Source organism: Squalius cephalus (genome assembly GCF_949319135.1).
Source record: "Squalius cephalus genome assembly, chromosome: 7".
Taxonomy (NCBI): domain Eukaryota; kingdom Metazoa; phylum Chordata; class Actinopteri; order Cypriniformes; family Leuciscidae; genus Squalius; species Squalius cephalus.
Genome location: NC_137128.1, coordinates 17,943,417 through 17,963,622, shown reverse-complemented (window position 1 = coordinate 17,963,622; position 20,206 = coordinate 17,943,417). Strand labels below are relative to the sequence as shown.

The 20,206-nt window shown below is 38.3% G+C and overlaps 1 protein-coding gene across 1 annotated transcript in view; it reads right to left on the bottom strand.

The window, feature by feature from the left end:
• Positions 1-15,422, bottom strand: part of st6galnac5a (ST6 (alpha-N-acetyl-neuraminyl-2,3-beta-galactosyl-1,3)-N-acetylgalactosaminide alpha-2,6-sialyltransferase 5a) — a 36,247-nt gene extending 20,825 nt beyond the window's left edge. Inside the window, exons 1-2 of the mRNA XM_079876050.1 lie at positions 15,272-15,422; positions 14,436-14,627 (exon numbers count right to left, since the gene is read on the bottom strand). Of these exons, the coding sequence (XP_079732176.1) occupies positions 14,436-14,627; positions 15,272-15,286 (207 nt within the window). The 5' untranslated portion in view covers positions 15,287-15,422. The remainder of the gene's footprint in view (positions 1-14,435; positions 14,628-15,271) is intronic.
• Between the last annotated feature and the right edge of the window lie 4,784 nt (positions 15,423-20,206).

Here is a 20,206-nt window from a genome sequence, read left to right as displayed (position 1 = left end):
CGGTGGGATGATTGCTTTGCCCTGAATACAAAAGGTTCTTCCCAGCAAACACTTCGTGTTGTTTGCGAGCACAGATTAGGTCTGGCCGCAGACATCCGCAATTCTTTAAAACAAGCCCTCAGGGAGGAATTATCATCCGTACCCGGGCTTATAAACCAGAGATGGGCTGCAATGATAAAAAGCTCTTCTCAAGTAGAGCATGGTGAGGGTATAGAAAGGAGAGATGCGCTGCAGAAGGGGCAATCATAGTAAAAGTGCGAGGAGGGGTTAGGATTGCAAGAACAAGTGCTTTGAAAGGGGGGGAGGGTGTTCTGGCGGGGGAAAAGGAGGAGAAGATTCAAGCATGAATCATGGGAGTACTTGAAAGAGCACTTTGCTGAAGTAGACGATGACATTTTATAAGAACATGCAGGTCTCACTGACCCAGAAACACCCAGAATAATAGTATTTTAATGTCAAAAGCATGTTATTAATATATATGTATGTAGTTAATACTAAAGCGTATACATTTTACAATGTTACAATTTTAAGCTACTTGATTTTGCAATAGAGTGTTGCAGGGATTTTTTATTTTTGTAGGCCAAAACCTTAAAACAAGTAAACCTAAAAACATTTTAGCACTTCCGGTTCTATAGATCTGAAGTCAATGGGTTTTTTGAAAGAGTTCACGTTCTATTCTACGGCATAAAATACAGAAGTAATACCCCTGCTTTTACTTGCAAACAAGTGGCTAAATGCTATTGTGGAAGAATAGCAATATGGAAAAATCCTATTGTGTTTTTTGTTGAGGGAACCAGGGTGATGCAAACTTAGGGGTTGGCCTACAAAACTACGTCATCAATGCAGTGCTCTATAGTGCAGCAAAATACAATGAAAGTCACTGGGACCCAGTGTTGTCATTGTTTGGACAAATAGTTGGAAAAACAAACAAAAAAAAACAAGATCTTCTTTTGTGTTCTGCAGAATAAAGAATGTTAGACCACTATACTGTACATATACAACAAATAGTTTACTTCTGTCAAACGTCCCTTTTCAGGTTGCTGTTAAAACTGTATTTCTGTATAACTGTATTCTATCATTTGCTGATAAACAAGAGTCTGGCTATGGGATTGCAGTAGTTGTGCAACACAGAACAGAATGAAACGGCTATAATGTAGGTGAATGCCTTAAGTGTGTATTAAATGCATTAACAAAATGATCAGCGTTAAGCCCTATTCAGACGGGACTTGTTTTTCTTGAGGGGGTCTGGTAAATTTGTGTTTTTAATCCTCTTTTTTTTTTCCATCACACAAATTATGTAAAAAGTATTAAGCAAATTACCCACCTAGCTGTTCAACAAACACAGAGGTCCTCTGAGAAATCGAATGCTGTCTAGATTGTTTGATGAATGTCTGAAATTGCAGTATTTTTATTTGCACAATGCTTCTCTGTATGTATTATGACCTTAATAACTGAGGCTAAATTTATTGCTGCACTGCCTGATGCACCTTCATTATGGATTTACACCTTTCTGCCAGCTTTCTGAGTAAAACAACAGTTGGTTCAGCTACTGCTGGCATCCCATCTGATGAAAAAAAAAAAAAAAAAAGGATTAAATCAATGAGGAGAGTTCGGCCACGAACTGCACAGAACGACCAGCATCAGGTTTGATGATCTTCTTAATTAATTACTTCTCTGCATTTTCACTGGCCACAATTTTGACATCGATGTCATGTGGAAAAACGGCAATAGATATTTCAGCCTGATCTCACGGCAATTCGTACGAATTCTACGAGGTGGCTAATTCGTACGAATTCATACGACCTCACTCGTACGAATTCGTACGATTTTTGCTAAATCGTACATATTTTACGAATTGCCCAATTCGTATGAATTCATACGAATGACCTACCCCTGACCCCACCCCTAAACCTACCCATCACGTGGGTTTAGAAAAATCGTACAAATTCGTACGAGTGAGGTCGTACGAATTCGTACGAATTAGCCACTTTTTTATCACTCGTACGAATTGGTCGTGAGATAGCGTTGGATATTTTCTTACATTATCTCATAATTTGGCAGCTGGTGTATAAGGCTGCTGTCACTTTAAGACCCGACGCACTGATCCATTATACTGTTGCACATGCGTTTTCTTTCTCAACTGCTTACGTTCACTTAAAACATAAACGCCTATATTTACATGAATACTCGCCAAAACCAGCATTTTGTCATTATTTTGTGTGTATTTGATTGTTTAACTGCAATAATCAGTGAAAAAGTGCTAAATTTCTGAGCACAAAATCTGCGGGAATGAGTAAAATTGTGCGCAATACGCGCAATCCCATGCCGAAATTCAAGTCCTGTAACACCAACAATATTAATCCGGAGCAAATTAAACGAGTGAGTGAGGGGAGGCGGGTTTGTGTGTCAACTCACTGTTGGAGAGATAAAAAAGCGAGAAAGCACAGCTGGTATCTTGTATCTGTTCTTCGTAAAATGAGTATTGGAAGCGTTTCAGTTATTTCAGTATAAATATGCATCGAAAAATCAATATTTTTGACAAGACTACTTTGCACTTAGTTTATTAATTCAGATGCCTTTTTAAACGACTACAATTGAAAAAACTGTATAAAATTCAACCCACCAAAGTTGCTAGTAGTATAAGTCTTGTTCCCAATAGATTTTTTGTATGAGTTTCTATAACGTTCCATAAGGCCAAATCCAGACTGGTAATAACTAAAGAGATCCCAATCCTGTCCAAATCAATATGTCCCATTACTTCAAAATTATATGAAGGGGGTTTCTTTAACATAAGGCCAGTGTGCCGATCAAAGCTGATCAAAACCTTTGCAGAGTTGAAAGAATGATTTGAAAAGTTCGTAAACGACACCAGATGAGATGCTTCACAGAATAAGAACCCAAATGCTGCTGAGGCTTTTTTAGGGTGATTCTATTTGACATTCTACACACATGCAGAGTGTATTTGAAGTTTAGCTGGGATTAAATCGGTTAAAGTGTGTAACCATCATAACAGACGCAGATCTAAAGGCACATGACGCTACCCATAATGACACACAGTATTCATTAGAGACATCCTATCATCTCCATTTAAAAGACACGAATACACTCACGCTCTGCCAGTCATTAACTTCTCTGCTCTTTATCAGATAATGATAATGATCTTGGGCTTCTGCTGAGCTAGTGAGACTCTAACCTTGTGTTGATAATGCTCTGAATTATGCCTCATTTCTCCATGGGCTGTTGAGCAGATAGTACTTCTTTCATTGGTTGCACACTTGTGTCGCACGAGTAGAACACCAAATCCTCTTAACACACTCCACATTCAAGCATAACCACAGACAAACCAGCTTTTTATCGACCATCACAACTTAGGCACTATTGCAGAAAGGTATAATAAATGATCCATTATAACAATCAGACTTACTAAATTAACCATTATTTTTTAACTGCTGTATGTACATATACATGATTTCAGTATATAGTAATTCAGAATTTTTACTTCCTTTTTTATATTCTACAGTGAAATATATGTAAATCAAACCAAGTATAAATTAAAACATGCTAGTAATAACTATGGTTATGGTAACTTACAGTTAAAAAAACATTTCTTATTTGAAAAATGATGCTACATTTGATTTAACATAATACATGCTGTAATTTTACGTTTTTTTTTTTTACATAACAATTGTGAATTACAACAATGTATGGTGAAAATACTTATTACATTTAACAAGACAATACACATTAACTGAAATCACCTATAGTAACATTTTTTTTAGTAAAATGAAATACGAGTCATCTTAACCTAATTTACAGTAAAATAAAGTCAAATTGGCACTGCATTTATTTATATTTTATTTAAATAGTATCATCAGTTAAGCACATTATGATGTTTTTAGTTGTTGCTTACGCTTTATTTTAATGTCATGTGTGTTTATTAGTGTGCAAGTTCATTAGCTTTTGTTCATGAAACTGCCAATTTAGAAGAACTTTGAGATGTCATGTATTAATACCACCTCTACTGTTTTTTATTTTTTATCAGCATATTTTATATTTAGTTGTATAAAGCTGTAGTTCAAGTAGACTGCTATAATACAGCATGTATTATACAGCTTATGGTTATGAACTGTAAATTTGACACTGTCACCATATTTTTGCAGTGATCTTCTGGCAGCCACAGCTTCAAGTTAACCAGAAGTATAAAGAGGCACGTTTCGTGCAATTAACCCTGAAGACTCGGTTCAATTTAAAAGGGATTAATGCAATATGATTAGACTTGATAACAAAGTCCATTGTCCCTCTATAGGGTTTATTATCATTTGTGATTCACCACTCAGTCCTCTCTTTAAACCCCTGACCTCCATAATAGCTCTAAAGAAAGTGCGTTCATATCTTTAATAGCTGGCAGATATCAGGAGGAGTCATTAAAGCTCGCAGATCAAGGAGATGCTGTCACAAACGTTCTCCATTCATCTCCCACATTCTTGCTTATCCTTCAGCAACAAGACTGATCCTGAATTACTATGGAGTCCCAGCGGGGATCTGCATATGCAGAAAAAAAGGAGTGATAATGCTCTATCTGTACTATAGCGCTTAGAAAGTCTCACACAATGGGCTGTCAAGTGTGTTTGGGACCAAACTATTAGGCAATATTTCAATCTGTCGTGTCACAAGCGCTGATGAGAGCTGTCAACAGCATCCATCATAGCCGTGAAGCTGTGCTATTAGTCAATGTTGAAATGTGGGTAAAACCAGCAAATTCCTCTTGGAATACCACTTTAGTTTAAGCTAGCAGAAAGTGTCAGCTTGTTCTCGGATCGCTGTGATTTGAGTCCGGTGGGGAAACTAAAGGATAAATTGATGTAAGAAATCATTTTCCTTTGCAGCTGTGGTTTGATTAAACCTGCAGTGCTTTGAGTCCAAAGGATTATATTTAAAGGGTCCCTATTATTCTCATTTACAGGTTCATAATTTAGCTTAGGGGTCTACTAGAATACGTTTACATGATTTAATGTTCCAAAAACATCATTTTTCTTATAATTTCCATTGTTGTAGAACCTATTTTCACCTTCTGTCTAAACGCTCTGCTTTAGGTTAAGGGGCTGTTTACCCGACACCGTTTTCAACTGAAACAGTACAACTTTTTGTGCATACTTTAATGTTTAATCCCTCCATTTCTTTTTTTCTCTCAACTAAGAAAATGTAATTTGGAGCAACTTTATAAGAATGATTTGACTTGGAAGAGGAATAATGAATTGATCCATGTGTTTCACGCAATACTGTATGTTCCAAATCTCCAGGGAAACTTATCAAGGCCAGATTACATAGAGAACACAAATAACAGCTTGATCGCTCTTTTCTGAGGCTGAACGACAAACTCATCAATCACTGCTAAATAGCTGCATAATGCCCCGGGCTGCTAGAGCACTATGGGTGCAAAAAAATCATTAATAAACAATTCATCTGCTGCTTTCCCCTCTAAATTTCTCACCAGGAGAATAGCCAGAGGAAGATCAATCCATCTGTTATGTATGTAGACCTCGCTGTAGACCGACTGTTGTTGCGTAGCAGTTTGTGCTTTTTGCGCGACTCAACTGGAAAACATCATTCCCTCAAGCTTACGGATCAGAAATAAATAAGAGGTTAAACATTAAAACCATAAAATCATCATTCTCTACAGACAAGTGCTTCCCAAATCCCTCTATTTCCTGCTTTATACTGAAACATCTAGAAGCAATTTCCTGACCTAGAATCCCCAAACGGCCCCTTCCACAATATTACATTCATGAAGGAATTCTAGTCTAAACACATACATTCACACAGTTGTAGTGCTGCCCAAAAGAGTGCTTTTGTTTAGTATAAAAGAAAGTCAGAGATGAGCGTTAAACAGAGACCGATCAAGCATAATCATGAAGGACTTTCAGATGAAATAGCTATAATCCAAAAGATACACTGAAAACCTGAGTGGTGCTTGCCAGTGAAGAACTCAACGCTGGAATCCCAAAATCAGTTTGTGAATAAAGCAGCATGTGTTCAAGAGAACACAATCTTCACTGCCACTGTGGATCTTTTATTAAATGTAATAATTTACTTGTGGATTAAAGTGCACAAACAAAATATCTGATGAACTTCATGTTTGCTAGCAATCGGTGTAAGATGCCTTATGTCTTGGAGTGGACAGTGTGCTTCACTCAAAGTCACACCAAATGATGTTATTCAGTACAGGACTTGTGGAGGCAAAGTCACATGACTTTCTTGTTGGAATAAATAATGTTGCATGGGGATAAACAGATATTCAAATTCTAGAAGATGCTGATAAGCCGATGTTATGGATGACAAGCGATAAATGAATGTTATTAAAATTAAGTAAAATAAGTGAACAATATATGATGCAAAGGAAATCTAAATCTGAAAAACATTGGAAATATTGACCAATATCTGATAGATATCAAATATTAAAATATTACATTTAAAAAATCTTTGTTACCAACAGACACCAAAATACTAGATAATACAATACTAGAAATATCAGCCAATGTCTGATACACTCTCATCAGCCAAAACATTATGACCAGTCAGAGGTGAAGCCTATATCGTTGATGATCTCCAAACAAGGCCACATTTTAAGGTCTGAGTAGATTAGATGGTAAGCAAACAATCGGTTCTTGTAATCAATGTGTTGGATGTAGGAGAAATATCAGGAATAAGAACCGAGCAACTTTGACAAGGGCCAAACTGTTGAGGCAAGGCGACTGGGTCAGAGTATCTCTGAAACGGCAAGACTCAGCAGTGGTGAGAATTTACCAACAGTGGTCCGAAGAGGGACAAACCACAAACCAGCCACAGGGTGTTGGGCGCCCAAGGCTCATCAGTGCACGGGGGAAATGGAGGCTTTACCATCTGGTTGAAGCCAACAGAAGGTCTACTGTGGCACAGGTCACAACAAATTTTAATGATGGTTATGGGGGAATGTGTCACAACACACAGTGCATCACACTCTGCCATGTATGGAAGTGTGTAGCCGCAGACCAACCAGAGCCAACCTACTGCCTATTGCACATGAGCGTCAGAACTGGACCTTGGAGCAGTGGAAGAAGGAATGGACTCTTCAAGAGTCTTGTAGAGTCCATTCCTCGGGGGGTCGGCGCTGTTTTGGAAGCACTCGGCGGACCAACAGCATATTAGGCAGGTAGTCACAATGTTTTGGCTCATCTGTGTATATCAAATATTAACCGATTTTGATCGATGAAAAAAAAAAAAAACTCAATACCAACAGAAACTGAGATATTGTGTATTCCTAAAAAAATTATCCTCCTCAAAGGGAGCGTATACATTTTGTATGCCCATTTTGGACATTTTATTCACATTTTGGTGGTTCAATAAACCATTTTTATGAAATATACAGAAATTCAATTGAAAATATTATCTCATTTCAACTTTTCCTTATTTAAAGGAGGGGGTATAAATAATAATAATAAAAACCCGTTTAATTCTTCAGGTTTGAGAGGAAGCTAACTTTACAAACATTATTAATACACCTCAAGAAAAAATGTAATTACAATTTTTTTATAACTCATTTACCACTTAGGATTAGAGATTCGTTCAAATCTAAGAACTACCAAGCACCTTAGCAAGCAGCACTAATAACTTGAAAAGTGTTGAATGAATTTTAGCAGCCACAAGGCCATTGTAGAAGTCAAATCTGCATGACAAACAAGCTTTGGGAAGAACAGAATTTTAGCACCTAATGGAAATGAGGTATCAGGCACATAGTAACATTTGAACTGGCATATACTGACTGTAGGGGAATGACATGCACATGCTTCCATTAAATTGTGTTCCTGAGGTGTACATATCAGTACGCATCCAAAGCTCCCCTACTGTTTACATCCACAGGGTGTGTGTTTTCAGAGTGAGTGGAGAGGATGTTTTCAGCCCAGAGCTGAGAGCCGTGCAAATCCGCCATCACTGGAGACATCAGCCCGGCTTGGTGAGCTGAGGGAAGACCGTTGGGATGTCTCGCTCAGCCTCTCCACAGTCGAGAGAAGAACTGACACTCATCTCATCCCACACTGGGAGGATTCAAAGGAGCAGTCATCCGGCAAATGAAATGCAGAGATAGCTCAGCAGAGAGCAGAGGGACCAATCCTATCACTATCCACCTTTCAGAAACTGTTAATTGCACAGGCTGGGATAAAGTCCTTTCCGAATTGTGACTTACAAAATTAAATGATCCTTGTACCTCTAATATTTGACTGTGCTATGTCAACGTTACTTGAGCACAGCTCGAGAAAACAATGGTGAATTCAACAAGAACTATTTTTGAGCATTAGAGTTGTTTATTCACTCACACCATTTGTGTTATTGTAGCAAACGATTCACTAAAGAAACTATGCAAGTCAGCTAATGGCGGGAACTAGGCCTGTCACAATATCAGGTTTTCACTACACAATTATCGTGGCCAGAATAACTCCTTTCAACTTCCTTTTGTCCTTTCAATTCTAAACACTCAAAGTGTATACGGATTCGAACCTGTGTGCAACTAATGTGCTATAATGATGAATTATAAGAGCTATGGACTATAACATTCTATGGTACTTCATGGAAAAATGAACATTCTGTCATTATTGACTCACCCTCCTGCCATTCCTAACCTGTATGCTGTTTTTCATTTCTCTGTGGAACACAAAAGGAAATTTTGAAGAATGCATGCCTCTATTTTTCATTGTATGACAGTTCTTAGTAACCAACAACAAAAAACATCATAAAATTGCTCAATTTGTGTACAGCAAGTCTTTGTTTTAAGATTTGTGTGAGGAATACTTTTTTTTTTGTGTGAGGATTTAAAATATCACTGATGTCATTTGAATTTGTGCAGAAATCAGTTACAAGACACACAAAACACACCTGGTTGAACATGTTTTAATGCATGTTTTGAATATACACAAATGTAAAGGATACTTGGGAGTGAAGACAATCATTGAATAACTCAAATTGTTATCTGCACCTCACACAAAACTATCAAATGATGTTTTATTAACAAGGTTCGGGAGGAGCACGTTCAGATAATTAACACAAGTGGAGAGCACTCAGCAATCAATGGTAAGAGGTGTATATATACTCAGCAGTCTCACCTCATTCCATTGACAGTTTTGCAGCATCCCTCCACCACCCCTTCTCCACGCTTCTAGTCCTAAACACTTGCATACGGGGGGAGTACTCTGGGTTCGGGCCTAACTCCGAGCTCGGAGCCCTCCCTCCGGACAGCACGCCAAATACGCATTAAACTTTACCCCTTCAAATTATATGTAAGTGTGAACTCGTGAAATGACTCTAAAAGACTTCAAATATAGTGCATATATGGACAACTTTTAGGCCGTGTGTCCACCAAAGCATTTTTAGCCAGCTGAAAACGCTAGGCGCTCTGCTGAAAACGCCTAGCTGTGAGCGCTTGAGAGCGTTTTGGCAGCGCAGTATTTTTTTCAGTTGAGACACTTTGCTTGTTATGATACAGAATATCCGCGAAAGTGTTACTAGTGTCTCATTTCACACCTATTTTGTTTCTGTGTTGATTCTATATTAAAATGTCGATACAATGTAATGCATTTTCTCTGGCTCTTGTTTTAAATGATTTTGTTCCGTTATTATGCTTGCTGTTGTCGTTGTACAAGCAGAATGTGGCGGTTGGTCGGTGTGGTATCAGTCCCGCCCCTCCTCCACTGTGATTGGACAGTTGGGTAAAAAGTGACAGTGATGAGCGCTGCGTTTTACCCAAAGTTGAACATTCTTATACTCCCGGCGACCTGTAAAAAACGCAGAACGCTCAGCGCTTCAGCATGAAAAAGACGCTCAGCGGGTCGTTACGCTCATGGCGTTTTAAAAACGCGGCGCTCCCATTGAAAACAATTTAAAAAACACGCCAGCCGCATGAAAAAAAAAAAAACGCTTTGGTGGACACACGACCTTATGGTGCTTTTTTGTTTTTATTTTCTGAGTTTCCCAGCCCTTAGTCATTGACTCGGTATTAACTTTATCGTATGAAAAAGAGTTTGAACATTGAGTCAAATTTCTCCTTTTGCATTCCGCAGAAAAAAGAAAGTTAAATGAGTTTGAAATGAACTGAGGGTGAGTAGTTGAAGGTGAACTGTCTCTTTAAGTTCTGTGAAACAGTAGAACGAGCTGGCATACGTCTCTTGGCTTTTCAAAGAATTCAGCTGGGTTTAAAAGCATTTTGAACAGTATTTCATAATTCTATTTGCGTCCGTGTGGGGTTGATTCAAACTGAGCCCTTCCACTATCTTCAAATCACATTAGCAGGCTGTACATTCTCTAACATGCTCTTGAGAATTGTTTCCTTTGAACTGGCAGGTCTGAATTGGGGGCAGTATAATATGCATTCTTATACTGTCAACCAGACATCACTGATGTAACGGTGGACTTTCTAATCCACCCACATAATCCGGTGGCAAACAAAACAATAAGCAGCACTTGGCATCTACTTTAAAAATGTGCAGGGGTTTAATCTTTAAAGTCTTAAAGCAGCACAAATGCATGTGCACTCAGCCGTCAGTTATACCACCAACTGCTTTTAAGCAGATTCATGCGCTTTGCTCTCATCTTTGACCTTACTGGCCTGAACACATCACAAATGTTGAAATCATGCTTCGCTTTCACACTGACATCCACTGATCTGCTGCAGAAAACCTAAATTCAGATTCAACTCAAAGAAACATACCTCACAGACATCCACTGAGGCGGAGGCCCTTAAATAATACTTGAAAAGACATGCGCTGAATTCTGATGTATTGAACTTGAGTCATCCAGTCTATTTTGTGAATTTTGTCTTCAACACTAACATTCAAATATCAAAGATAGATAAAGATGGATGGATGGATGGATGTATCTATTCATATGTGACACTGGATCACAAAACCAGTCATAAGTCGCACGGGTATATTTGTGGCAATAGCCAACAATACATTGTATGGGTCAAAATTATCGATTTTTATTTTATGCCAAAAATCATTAGGATATCAAGTAAAGATCATGTTCCATGAAGATATTTTGTAAATTTCCTACCATAAATATATAAAACATTTATTTTTGGGAGTGAATGCATCACATTCGCGAACATAAATGGACAACTTTAAAGGCCATTTTGTCAATGTTTCAATGTTTTGGATGGATATATATCTGTCTGTCTGCACTTGTGTGCTCCAGGAGTTATTCCACCATAAAGACAGCAACAATGCTGATCGCAACAGTCCAGAAATAGCAACATGTTTAATGCATTATCAAGGTCAAAGTTCAGGGTGTTTGCATGCAACTCGTGTACTCAAGTTTCTGGCCTAAATAGTTTAAACAACATCAGTTTTAAATAATGAGTTTGAATTAATATATTACAACTAATATCATTAATAAATGAAATCATTCAGTAAATGTCAACTCAAGCCATCAGACTCCTACAAAGACTTCAGATGACCCAAACTCTGAGTCAACACGCACCAATGCTACATTTGTCTAAATGTCATAATCATTTGATGACAAACAAGTATTCATTACTTCAATGAGCTCATTGTTTCTGCATTAAATTATTACATTGTTTAAATTAATACCTTTTTCGCTAACTGTGATTTTGTATATGTACATTTCTGAAATAACTTACCTCTAATAACAGATCACTCTAAATTGTAATGTGGACTTATGCCGTTTCTGTAAAGTGCTTTGAAATGATGTGTATTGTGAAAAGCGCAATTCAAATAAATGTGAACTGAATCAGAGATTCGCAAAAATAAAAACTGAGCACTGGAAGACCAACTCACATAAAGCCGTCAAAGAAACTCGCCAATCGATCACAGCCTCATTTGGCTTTGTCAACAGCTCTTCCGTGACTTAAAGTGCAGCACTTCATTTTCTATCAGCCCTCGTGTGAACAATACGGCAGTCATCAACAGAGGCATCAGAAGAGAGGTGTCAAATCTCATCAGAAAAAAATGCTTGGGTTTATCAATAAAAGATAGAAGAGGGCAATGAGGGATTTCGCTTGAGTTGAGGCTGATATTGCTAAAGGCAGGTGAGTATCGAGCCGCCCGTCTGCCTGAGCCAGGGGTAAATAGTGATTAATGGCCGACGGAGGAAGGGTTAGTGCCTGCGATCTGATTCTTCCCCTCAGCCCTCCTCTGTAGAATCTCAAGACGATTTGAACAAGAGAAATGAATTCAGTGACGGAAGTGAAATGGAAATACCCTTTTTTGACCAAAACTGCTCCAGTTAACCAAAGATGAGATTAGAGAACACCAGCACTGGTGTTATGATTCTCCACACTAATAATCTGGTTTATTGATTAACAGTGTCAGCAACTGAATGAGCGTTAAATCGCTCAGAATGGCTCAGCGTTGACTGAACTGGCTCAAAGCTAGGAGACATATGTCTGTCTGTAGACATTTTAAATGCCACAGTTCAATTTTTAACCACAAGACCTTCTGAAGATCATTGTTCAAAAATGCATTGAGGCACTTGTCTAGTCTGTTGCATGGCCTAGATAAAACTTTCCACTATCTAAAGTTCTAATAAATCCCAAGCTTAAGAAATGGTGTTGAGCCATGAAAACACCAATCAGACCAAAGAGATGATGCATTACCTTTTTTTATTGTTAGAGTAGGATTATTTTGAAAGTCAATTTCTCTAAAAGCAATTGGATATTTTCACCTTTATAGCAGCGGGAAAACATTTGGTGATAACATGTCCCAATACCACAATCATGTGAATTTATAGTCAATTCCTGGTTGCTATTTGGTGTACTTCACCAGTAATTTTTACAGTAGTATTTTTTTTTCAATTTATTACAATTTCAATGCAACTGATTCCACAGTAAACATGAGCAGGAAATGACTGTGATCTCGCACAGTGATTCGCTGTGTCTGCATTTCAGTAATCTCTTGAAATATAATTGGTTTATCTAAAAAGATGTCATTATTCTTGACTTTTCTACGCTGAGTGTTAATATTAAAAGTATATATTAAAAGTTCCCCAGATATAACAATCAATCAGATCAACGCAATAGCGTTGCAAACTCTCTCCCCCATTATAATCGGACAGTTAAGCACGACATTGCTACAGTACATAAAGTGCAGACTGCAAGTTATGATCAGGCTTAAAGGTCAATCATAATGCTTAAACTGTTTTCTTCATGTAACAGTGGAACCAATTGTAACACTATTACGGACTGAAAGAAAATGAAAGCCAGCCAGCAGGTACACTATCAACATAATGGCTCAAACATAATGGACTTCACTGTTGTTATCCCACAGATAACGTTTGTTGTACAACCCCCCCCCCCCCCTCCCCCTCCCCCCTCCCCTCCCCTCCCCCCCTATAGAAGCATGCATTGTGAAATTATGAATACATAGGTAAATTGATATTTAACCATATATATATGTATGTATCGCTTGACATAAACACCAACCAACCTGATATATACGGGTGGATTTCAGCAGTGGCATGTTCCTCCTGTATACCAGCCACTTTGGCGGGTTGAATTTTAAATATAATATACGTTTTTTTTTTTTCAATTGTAGTCTTTTTTAAAAGGCATTTGAAATAATAAACTAAGTGCACTGTAGTGTTGTCAAAAATATCGATTATTCAATTCATATAAATACAGAAATATCGATAACCTGTTTGCAAGGTTACAAGGGTCAAAAACAATGAAAAAAATTACTTTTTGTGCATTTTGACAGGGCAAGTAAAAATATGAAGTGGTCTGACTGGGCCAATCGAAAAACATTTGCCCTGATATATTGAAGGGCACAGGTAAATGTGAGATTCATTATAATGTTTTAAGTTCACATAAATTAAAAGTAGTTATATTATTTAAAGCCTAATAAATGTTAAAAATTATGGCTTTCAATTATACGGTAATGCTGAATGCCTAAGATTAATGAGAATTAATTGAGAATTCATAGAGACATCAGTAACAGTATTGGCATCAGTGGTATACTGCCTTGCTTCATTCATACAAAGATGCCATTAAACAAATATTTTAAATATAGGCTATTGTCTATATGTTGTTTCTACATTAATTTGGATTAAATGTAAAAATATTACAAGATAAAAATATATTAACTTTAATGTTAGGTTTTATTAATCACAATTAATAATAAAAAAAGTGTGATTAATTTGTTTTTGTTTTTTTAATCGATTGACAGCACTAATACACACACACTCACACACACACATTTACGCTGGTTTCTTAAACAAGCTAACAACTACCTTGGATCAGTAATAAACTTGCTACCTTTTTTCAAAACAAAGCTGATTTTACAGTAGGATACAAATGTGCATAACTCTGGTAATAACCAATAGTGTTATTTATTTTATTTTTATTTTTTGGTTACAGACAACTTCACATGAATAGATAAAGAACAACCGTTTACCTTGTGCTCAATGATGCTGCTGTACCCCTGCAGTGCTGGAGGTGCGCGCGGCGCTCTGGTGGGCTCCGCTTTCTCACCTGACGCGCCCTTAGACGCGCTGGATGCTGTAGTATTATTATTGTAGCTGACGCTGTACACGAACAACAGACTGGTGCACATGGTGATCGCGAGAAAAACGGCAACTCCATGACGCTGGAAAACATGAGGGCAAAAGTTCAAATCCACCACAGAGCGCAAGGTCATAAATCATCACCAACCCATGCCCTCGGCGCAGTCAATTATAGGATACAAATCACATTTCCCGTGCTCAAATATTAATCAGATTGAGATTATAAGAACTTGCAGGTTCTAACTAAATGCTGATGCCTAAAACTAATGCACCAGATCATGCAATAATGGTTTTGCAACAGCAACATTAAACAAAGTAAAATTGTGTATATTTGATTGCATCTTGTCATAGCAAAAAAAAAAAAAAAAAAAAAAAACTCCATTATTATAAGAATTTTATTATTTAATAGTGCCATACTAAAATAAAACCTGTTTGTATCATTTTGCAATGCATAGAAAGACATAATATTCTCATGGAAAATGTTTTTAAAATATTTAAAAAATAAAATTCACAAAAGCCACGTTCTTTCCACAAAGCAAAATTTCCTGTCTCCATAAATTTAATTTCCTACACACTCCTCATGATTTAGAAATTGGGATTAAGGTTGTTTTATTGTCTTTAATCTTCTTTCATCCAGCATGTGAAAGCAACAGAGAGCCGCAGTACTTCAGCAACAATGCTGCACAGGAGAGATGCGAGACATTCAAACTGTTTTCAATACAATTACCATCGGTGTCTTCATCCTGAAGCCAGCTGGAATATTCCTGGGAATGTGTGCATGAAGATCCACTTTTTTCCCCCGATTGTTGCTACTTTATCAGATTATGCCGTCATTAAATCGCCGCGCTCCGCTCGCGCTGGGAGATGTCAGTGTGTGTGTTGTGCGCGCGGACTGAACCCATTCTTGAGCTCGGCGAGCACAGACCGTGTGACACCGCACGGTCCTAAAGATCATGGGGTTTTAGTGTGAACTCTAATTTAGCGTTTAGGCCAAATTGCACATTTGGAGTCTTTGCTGCGACATGGAAATACATTAAATATCTCTTGTAAGAGACTGATATTTAAATTGTACCTAGTGCTTTCTTTCAAGTGCCTACAACTACATGTAATATTCCAGGTTGAATCTTAAACTCAGTCCACAGTATTTGTCACACTCACTGCCTGATGCATATTGCAGAGAAAAGTGGTAATGAAATTGCCAGTCCCGATCTGATTGGCTGGCTGCAACACAATTTTAAGAGTCCGTTGCATCAGTCAGATACAAAAATAGTCATTTACAAGGTACCGTCGTGTTGGGCCGCCTATATATCAGAGAGGAACCGCCAGGGCCCCTTTTAAATGAAAAATCATCAGTTCTAATGTTATTTTATGAATTTATAATTTGACAATAAACATCTAAATCTTTTTGAGGAAATAAACCCTACATATGCCGATTCAGTTTGTGTTGTGTTGTGTAGATCGGTAGATGTAAGTTTTCTCCATATTAGGATTTTTCCACCTAACGCTTTCGGCTCTGTGATTGGTGGTATACAGCTGTGAAATTACAGAGGGCCAAAGCCATAGGAAGTCAAGGACCCTGCATCCCAATGCCCATACTATCCATCCTAAACAGTATTAGAATAAGTATGTCCCAAAGCATAGTATCTTGAATAGAGTATGTCAAAAGGCCCCGGATGGTCTACTATTTTCGGTGGATTTTCTTGCCCACAACCCAAACATGAGTAAAAAGTGTTAAACTACAAAACATGGCGGATGTGCGCGACAGGTTTAGATAAAGGTTTGGGTGACTAATCAAAGTTTAACCTTTAAATCAGGGTTTCTCAAACTCGGTCCTGGAGGGCCGCTGTCCTGCACAATTTAGCTCTAACCCTGATAAAACACACCTGAGCAAGCTAATCAATGTCTTCATGATCACTAGAAACTCACAGCTAGATGTGTTTGATCAGGGTTGGAGCTAAACTGTGCAGGACAGTGACCCTCCAGGACCAAGTTTGAGAAACCCTGCTTTAAATCATAACAGGCCTCGTAACTTTACAGCCCAGGCATATTTATTTAATGCTATTCGTGTTGTATTTCATCTGCAATGTGGACTTTATGAAGATCCATTTGGCCATTAACTTTTAAATGCATCATTATGCATGAATATGAAGACAGTCTCCGCATTCGGTAGGAAACGGAATTAAATGAAATGTGGAGGAATTTAAAATGTGACAAGATGATTGACAGGCCAGTTTTATTGTGACAGGATGCGACAGAGAGCAACCGTTAAAGAACCAATGTATGACGTGATAGTATGTCCCAAAGCTTGTACTCTTTTGCCACACTCTCAAAAGTATATACTTTTTCTTCACAAAAAGAGTACATACTTTTAGGGTGTAGTAGCTTATACTGTAAGTAGGCGAATTGAGAAGCACCATAAGAGACAAATTTAAAAAGACAGGAAAATTGACATATAGTCATATAGTCCCTTTTATTGGGTGGGGCTCCGCCTGCTGTGAGGAACTCGATTGGGGGAAAAAATCTGATAAAATAGCTATAGCGCTGTTCGCTATGGAAACCGCAAGCAACGTTAATAAGGAGTACATCGTTGTTGCAAAGCATTTTAACCTCAGCAATTATAAGCAATACCCCTAGATGACAGCATCAATCAAGAAGCTAAAGCTTTACTGCTGGAATTGTTTGCTGTTTGGGCAAGTAATTCAAATCTAAAAGGTTACGTGACTGGACAGAATTACTGGTCAGTCTGTACATACCAACTTAGCGACCATGCACATTAAATCTGCATAATAGTTAAAGTCCCCCTGTAGTCAATAATGTGATCCCTTTAAATTCATCTTTTATCACCAAACTTTTTTTTTTCTCTGAAAAAAAAAAAATGTCTTCATGCCTTAAAGAGCTTGAATGTAAAAACTATGTTACCAATATGTGTTTCTAATGTTACACAAACCCTGTTCTCGTTCGCCATCTCAGAGTCAGACAGCTGCCTTCTAATAATAATCAGAAACCAACTCAGAGCATCGGTGGAGAAAGGCATATAGTTCATCATAACATTGTAATATTCATCATACACCTGCTATATTGCTAAATCTACCAGATTTTTCATATCAACAGAAGAATATACCGGGATAGCCTGGCATTTCTCGAGACTCCCCTGCTAGTTCGCTGTTAATGGTAAAGCCCGAGATGTTGAGCTGATTGGTTACAAGGTAGTTTGTGACGTCAGAAACACCAGCGATTTCAAACCACGTTTTTGAGACTTTCTTTGGTTCAATGCAGTTTTAAGGAGAAAATACTCAGCAATGGTGTTGATTTATGATTTTGCACATGGTTTGCTTAAAGCACATTAAAAACACCACATAGAAATAGAAACAACATTAAAAACTTGATTTTCACCACAGGGGGACTTTACATTTTTCCCAAATCGTAAGCTTAATACGGTCTGCTACATACATTTCATTGGCAGTGTAATGATATGATTTATTTTCAACATATGCAGAAGTGTCTGTCGCTAATGTGCTTCGGTCTGAGTGCTGTCATGATGCATCGGCTTACATTAAATTTGGTTGGTTTTATGGCCAGTTGTCACCATATTCCTCTGAAATGACTCACCAATTGTGTGATGATGCAATTCTTTGTAATGATGATTTATATTTGATTACTTTTTGTTTAATTTTGGTGATAACTCCCACGCACACTCTGATGTTTGCTTGTGGCATTTCTTGCCAAAGGTAATATTCATTATAGCACTCAACCAGTGCTAAAGTGTCCGGTCACAGTGATAGGTGACAAAGCAAGGAGTTTCTCCACAAACTGGTATAGCAGATACAATTTCGTCGAGTACAGCATTAGGAAGGATGCAGTCTTCTGTAAGATGTGCAGGCAAACAAGAAGTACCCCTGCGTGGCAACCGGGAGAATGATGAGGTCAAAAACGCAGGTAATTTCCTGGAATTTTATAGACTTGTCTGCAGGCATGACAAAGCAACTCAAGAGCGACTAGATGTGATCCCTAGCAATGCAAAGATGCTCAGTCACGAAATTCAGAATGACCTGTTGGATGCTACGTGCACTCTCCTGTTGCAACGGATTAAACATGAACTGCATGAGGAATCTTTCTATGCTATTTTAGCAAACGAGTGCAAGGATGCATATAAAAAGCAGCTGGTGGCCGTTTGCTTACGGTATGTACACATGGGGACTGTGCGAAAACGCGCTGTTGGCCTCGTAGCCACAGACAACATGACTGCTTATGCGATAGCACAGAAAATATTGGAAGCTGTCGCACCTTTTGAACTAGACCCTAGTCTTTGCGTTGGTTTTGAGTTTGATGGTGCATCGGTAATGGCTGGGTATAAGGGGGGGTGTCCAAGCCATCCTTAAGAGCACCTTTCAAAACGCCGTCTACGTGCACTGTCACTCTCATAGGTTAAACCTCGTCTTGTCAGCTGTGGCCCAGACATCGCTGGATGCCTCAACTTTTTTTGACTCTCTCAACACCTTGCACACCTTCATATGCGGCAGCGAACGTCATGCCCGTTTCCTTAACATGCAAAGAGAGATACGGCCCGATCAGAGGTCATTGGAATTGGAGCGAGGGTACACTGGGAAGTACTGTCACATGCACATTGGGGAAATCGACAAGGGTGAGGAGTGACAGTGATCTGTGCAACATTTCCAGTGTGCTTAATGAACTGAACACCTATGGCCTCATGGCATCTGCGGCAATCCTGATGTCCCCTAGCCTTGATACAAGTGACACCTATAATGGCCTCATGGCATCTGCAGCAATCCTGATGTCCCCTAGCCTTGATACAAATGACACCACCTTGGCCACTATAGCGAATTCTCTCAATGATGCAGGGAAGCGCTTCCACATAATCATATCAGAGTCTGAGCTCGCAGTGTTTGTGCAAATCATAGAGAGGAAGAAAAAAAGAGGAGAACATCTCAAAAGTCTTGTTGAAGTGATGGACATATGCAATGAGGACGTTTTCCCGAATATCCATGCTTTCTTAAAAGCTCTGATAACACTGCCAGTGACATCCTGTACAGCTGAACGCGTCTCTTCCAGTGTCAACCGGATTAAAACACCAAATAGGAGCACCATGCTTTCTTCTCACCTCACCATGCTTTCTTCTCACCTTATGTCCCTCTGTCTGTTGACATTTGAGAGAGAGCTTACAGTAACTTCGATGAAATCATTGACATTTTCAAGAGCAAACCCCGCCAACTACTCCTGTAATTTTGGAGAGATAGGTATGCTCTAGCATGCCTCTTCCTACTGCTCTGTTAAACAATTTGATTGGCAATGAATGAATATTGAATATGAATATGAATGAATATCTATTTTCACGTTTGGCAATCTTTTAAGCTCAGTCTGTTGTTAATGAAATCGAAAGAAATGAATGGACAGATGACGTTGTGAATGAAAAAGTTCTGTGCCCGAGTATTGATTGAAACTGTCGGGCAGTGTTGTTGATCTGTATTGTTGAAAACTTAAAATAATTAAACAGAATTGTGAAATATTCGGCCTCATGTTATATGAGCAGAACTAAACTATGTTTTGGGGAAATATTAGATTCCTGGCCACTTTTACAGTCTATAGACCTTGTAGAGGGATGTGCTAAAGCACAGCCAGGTGGTGCGTAATGGAGATTCCAAAG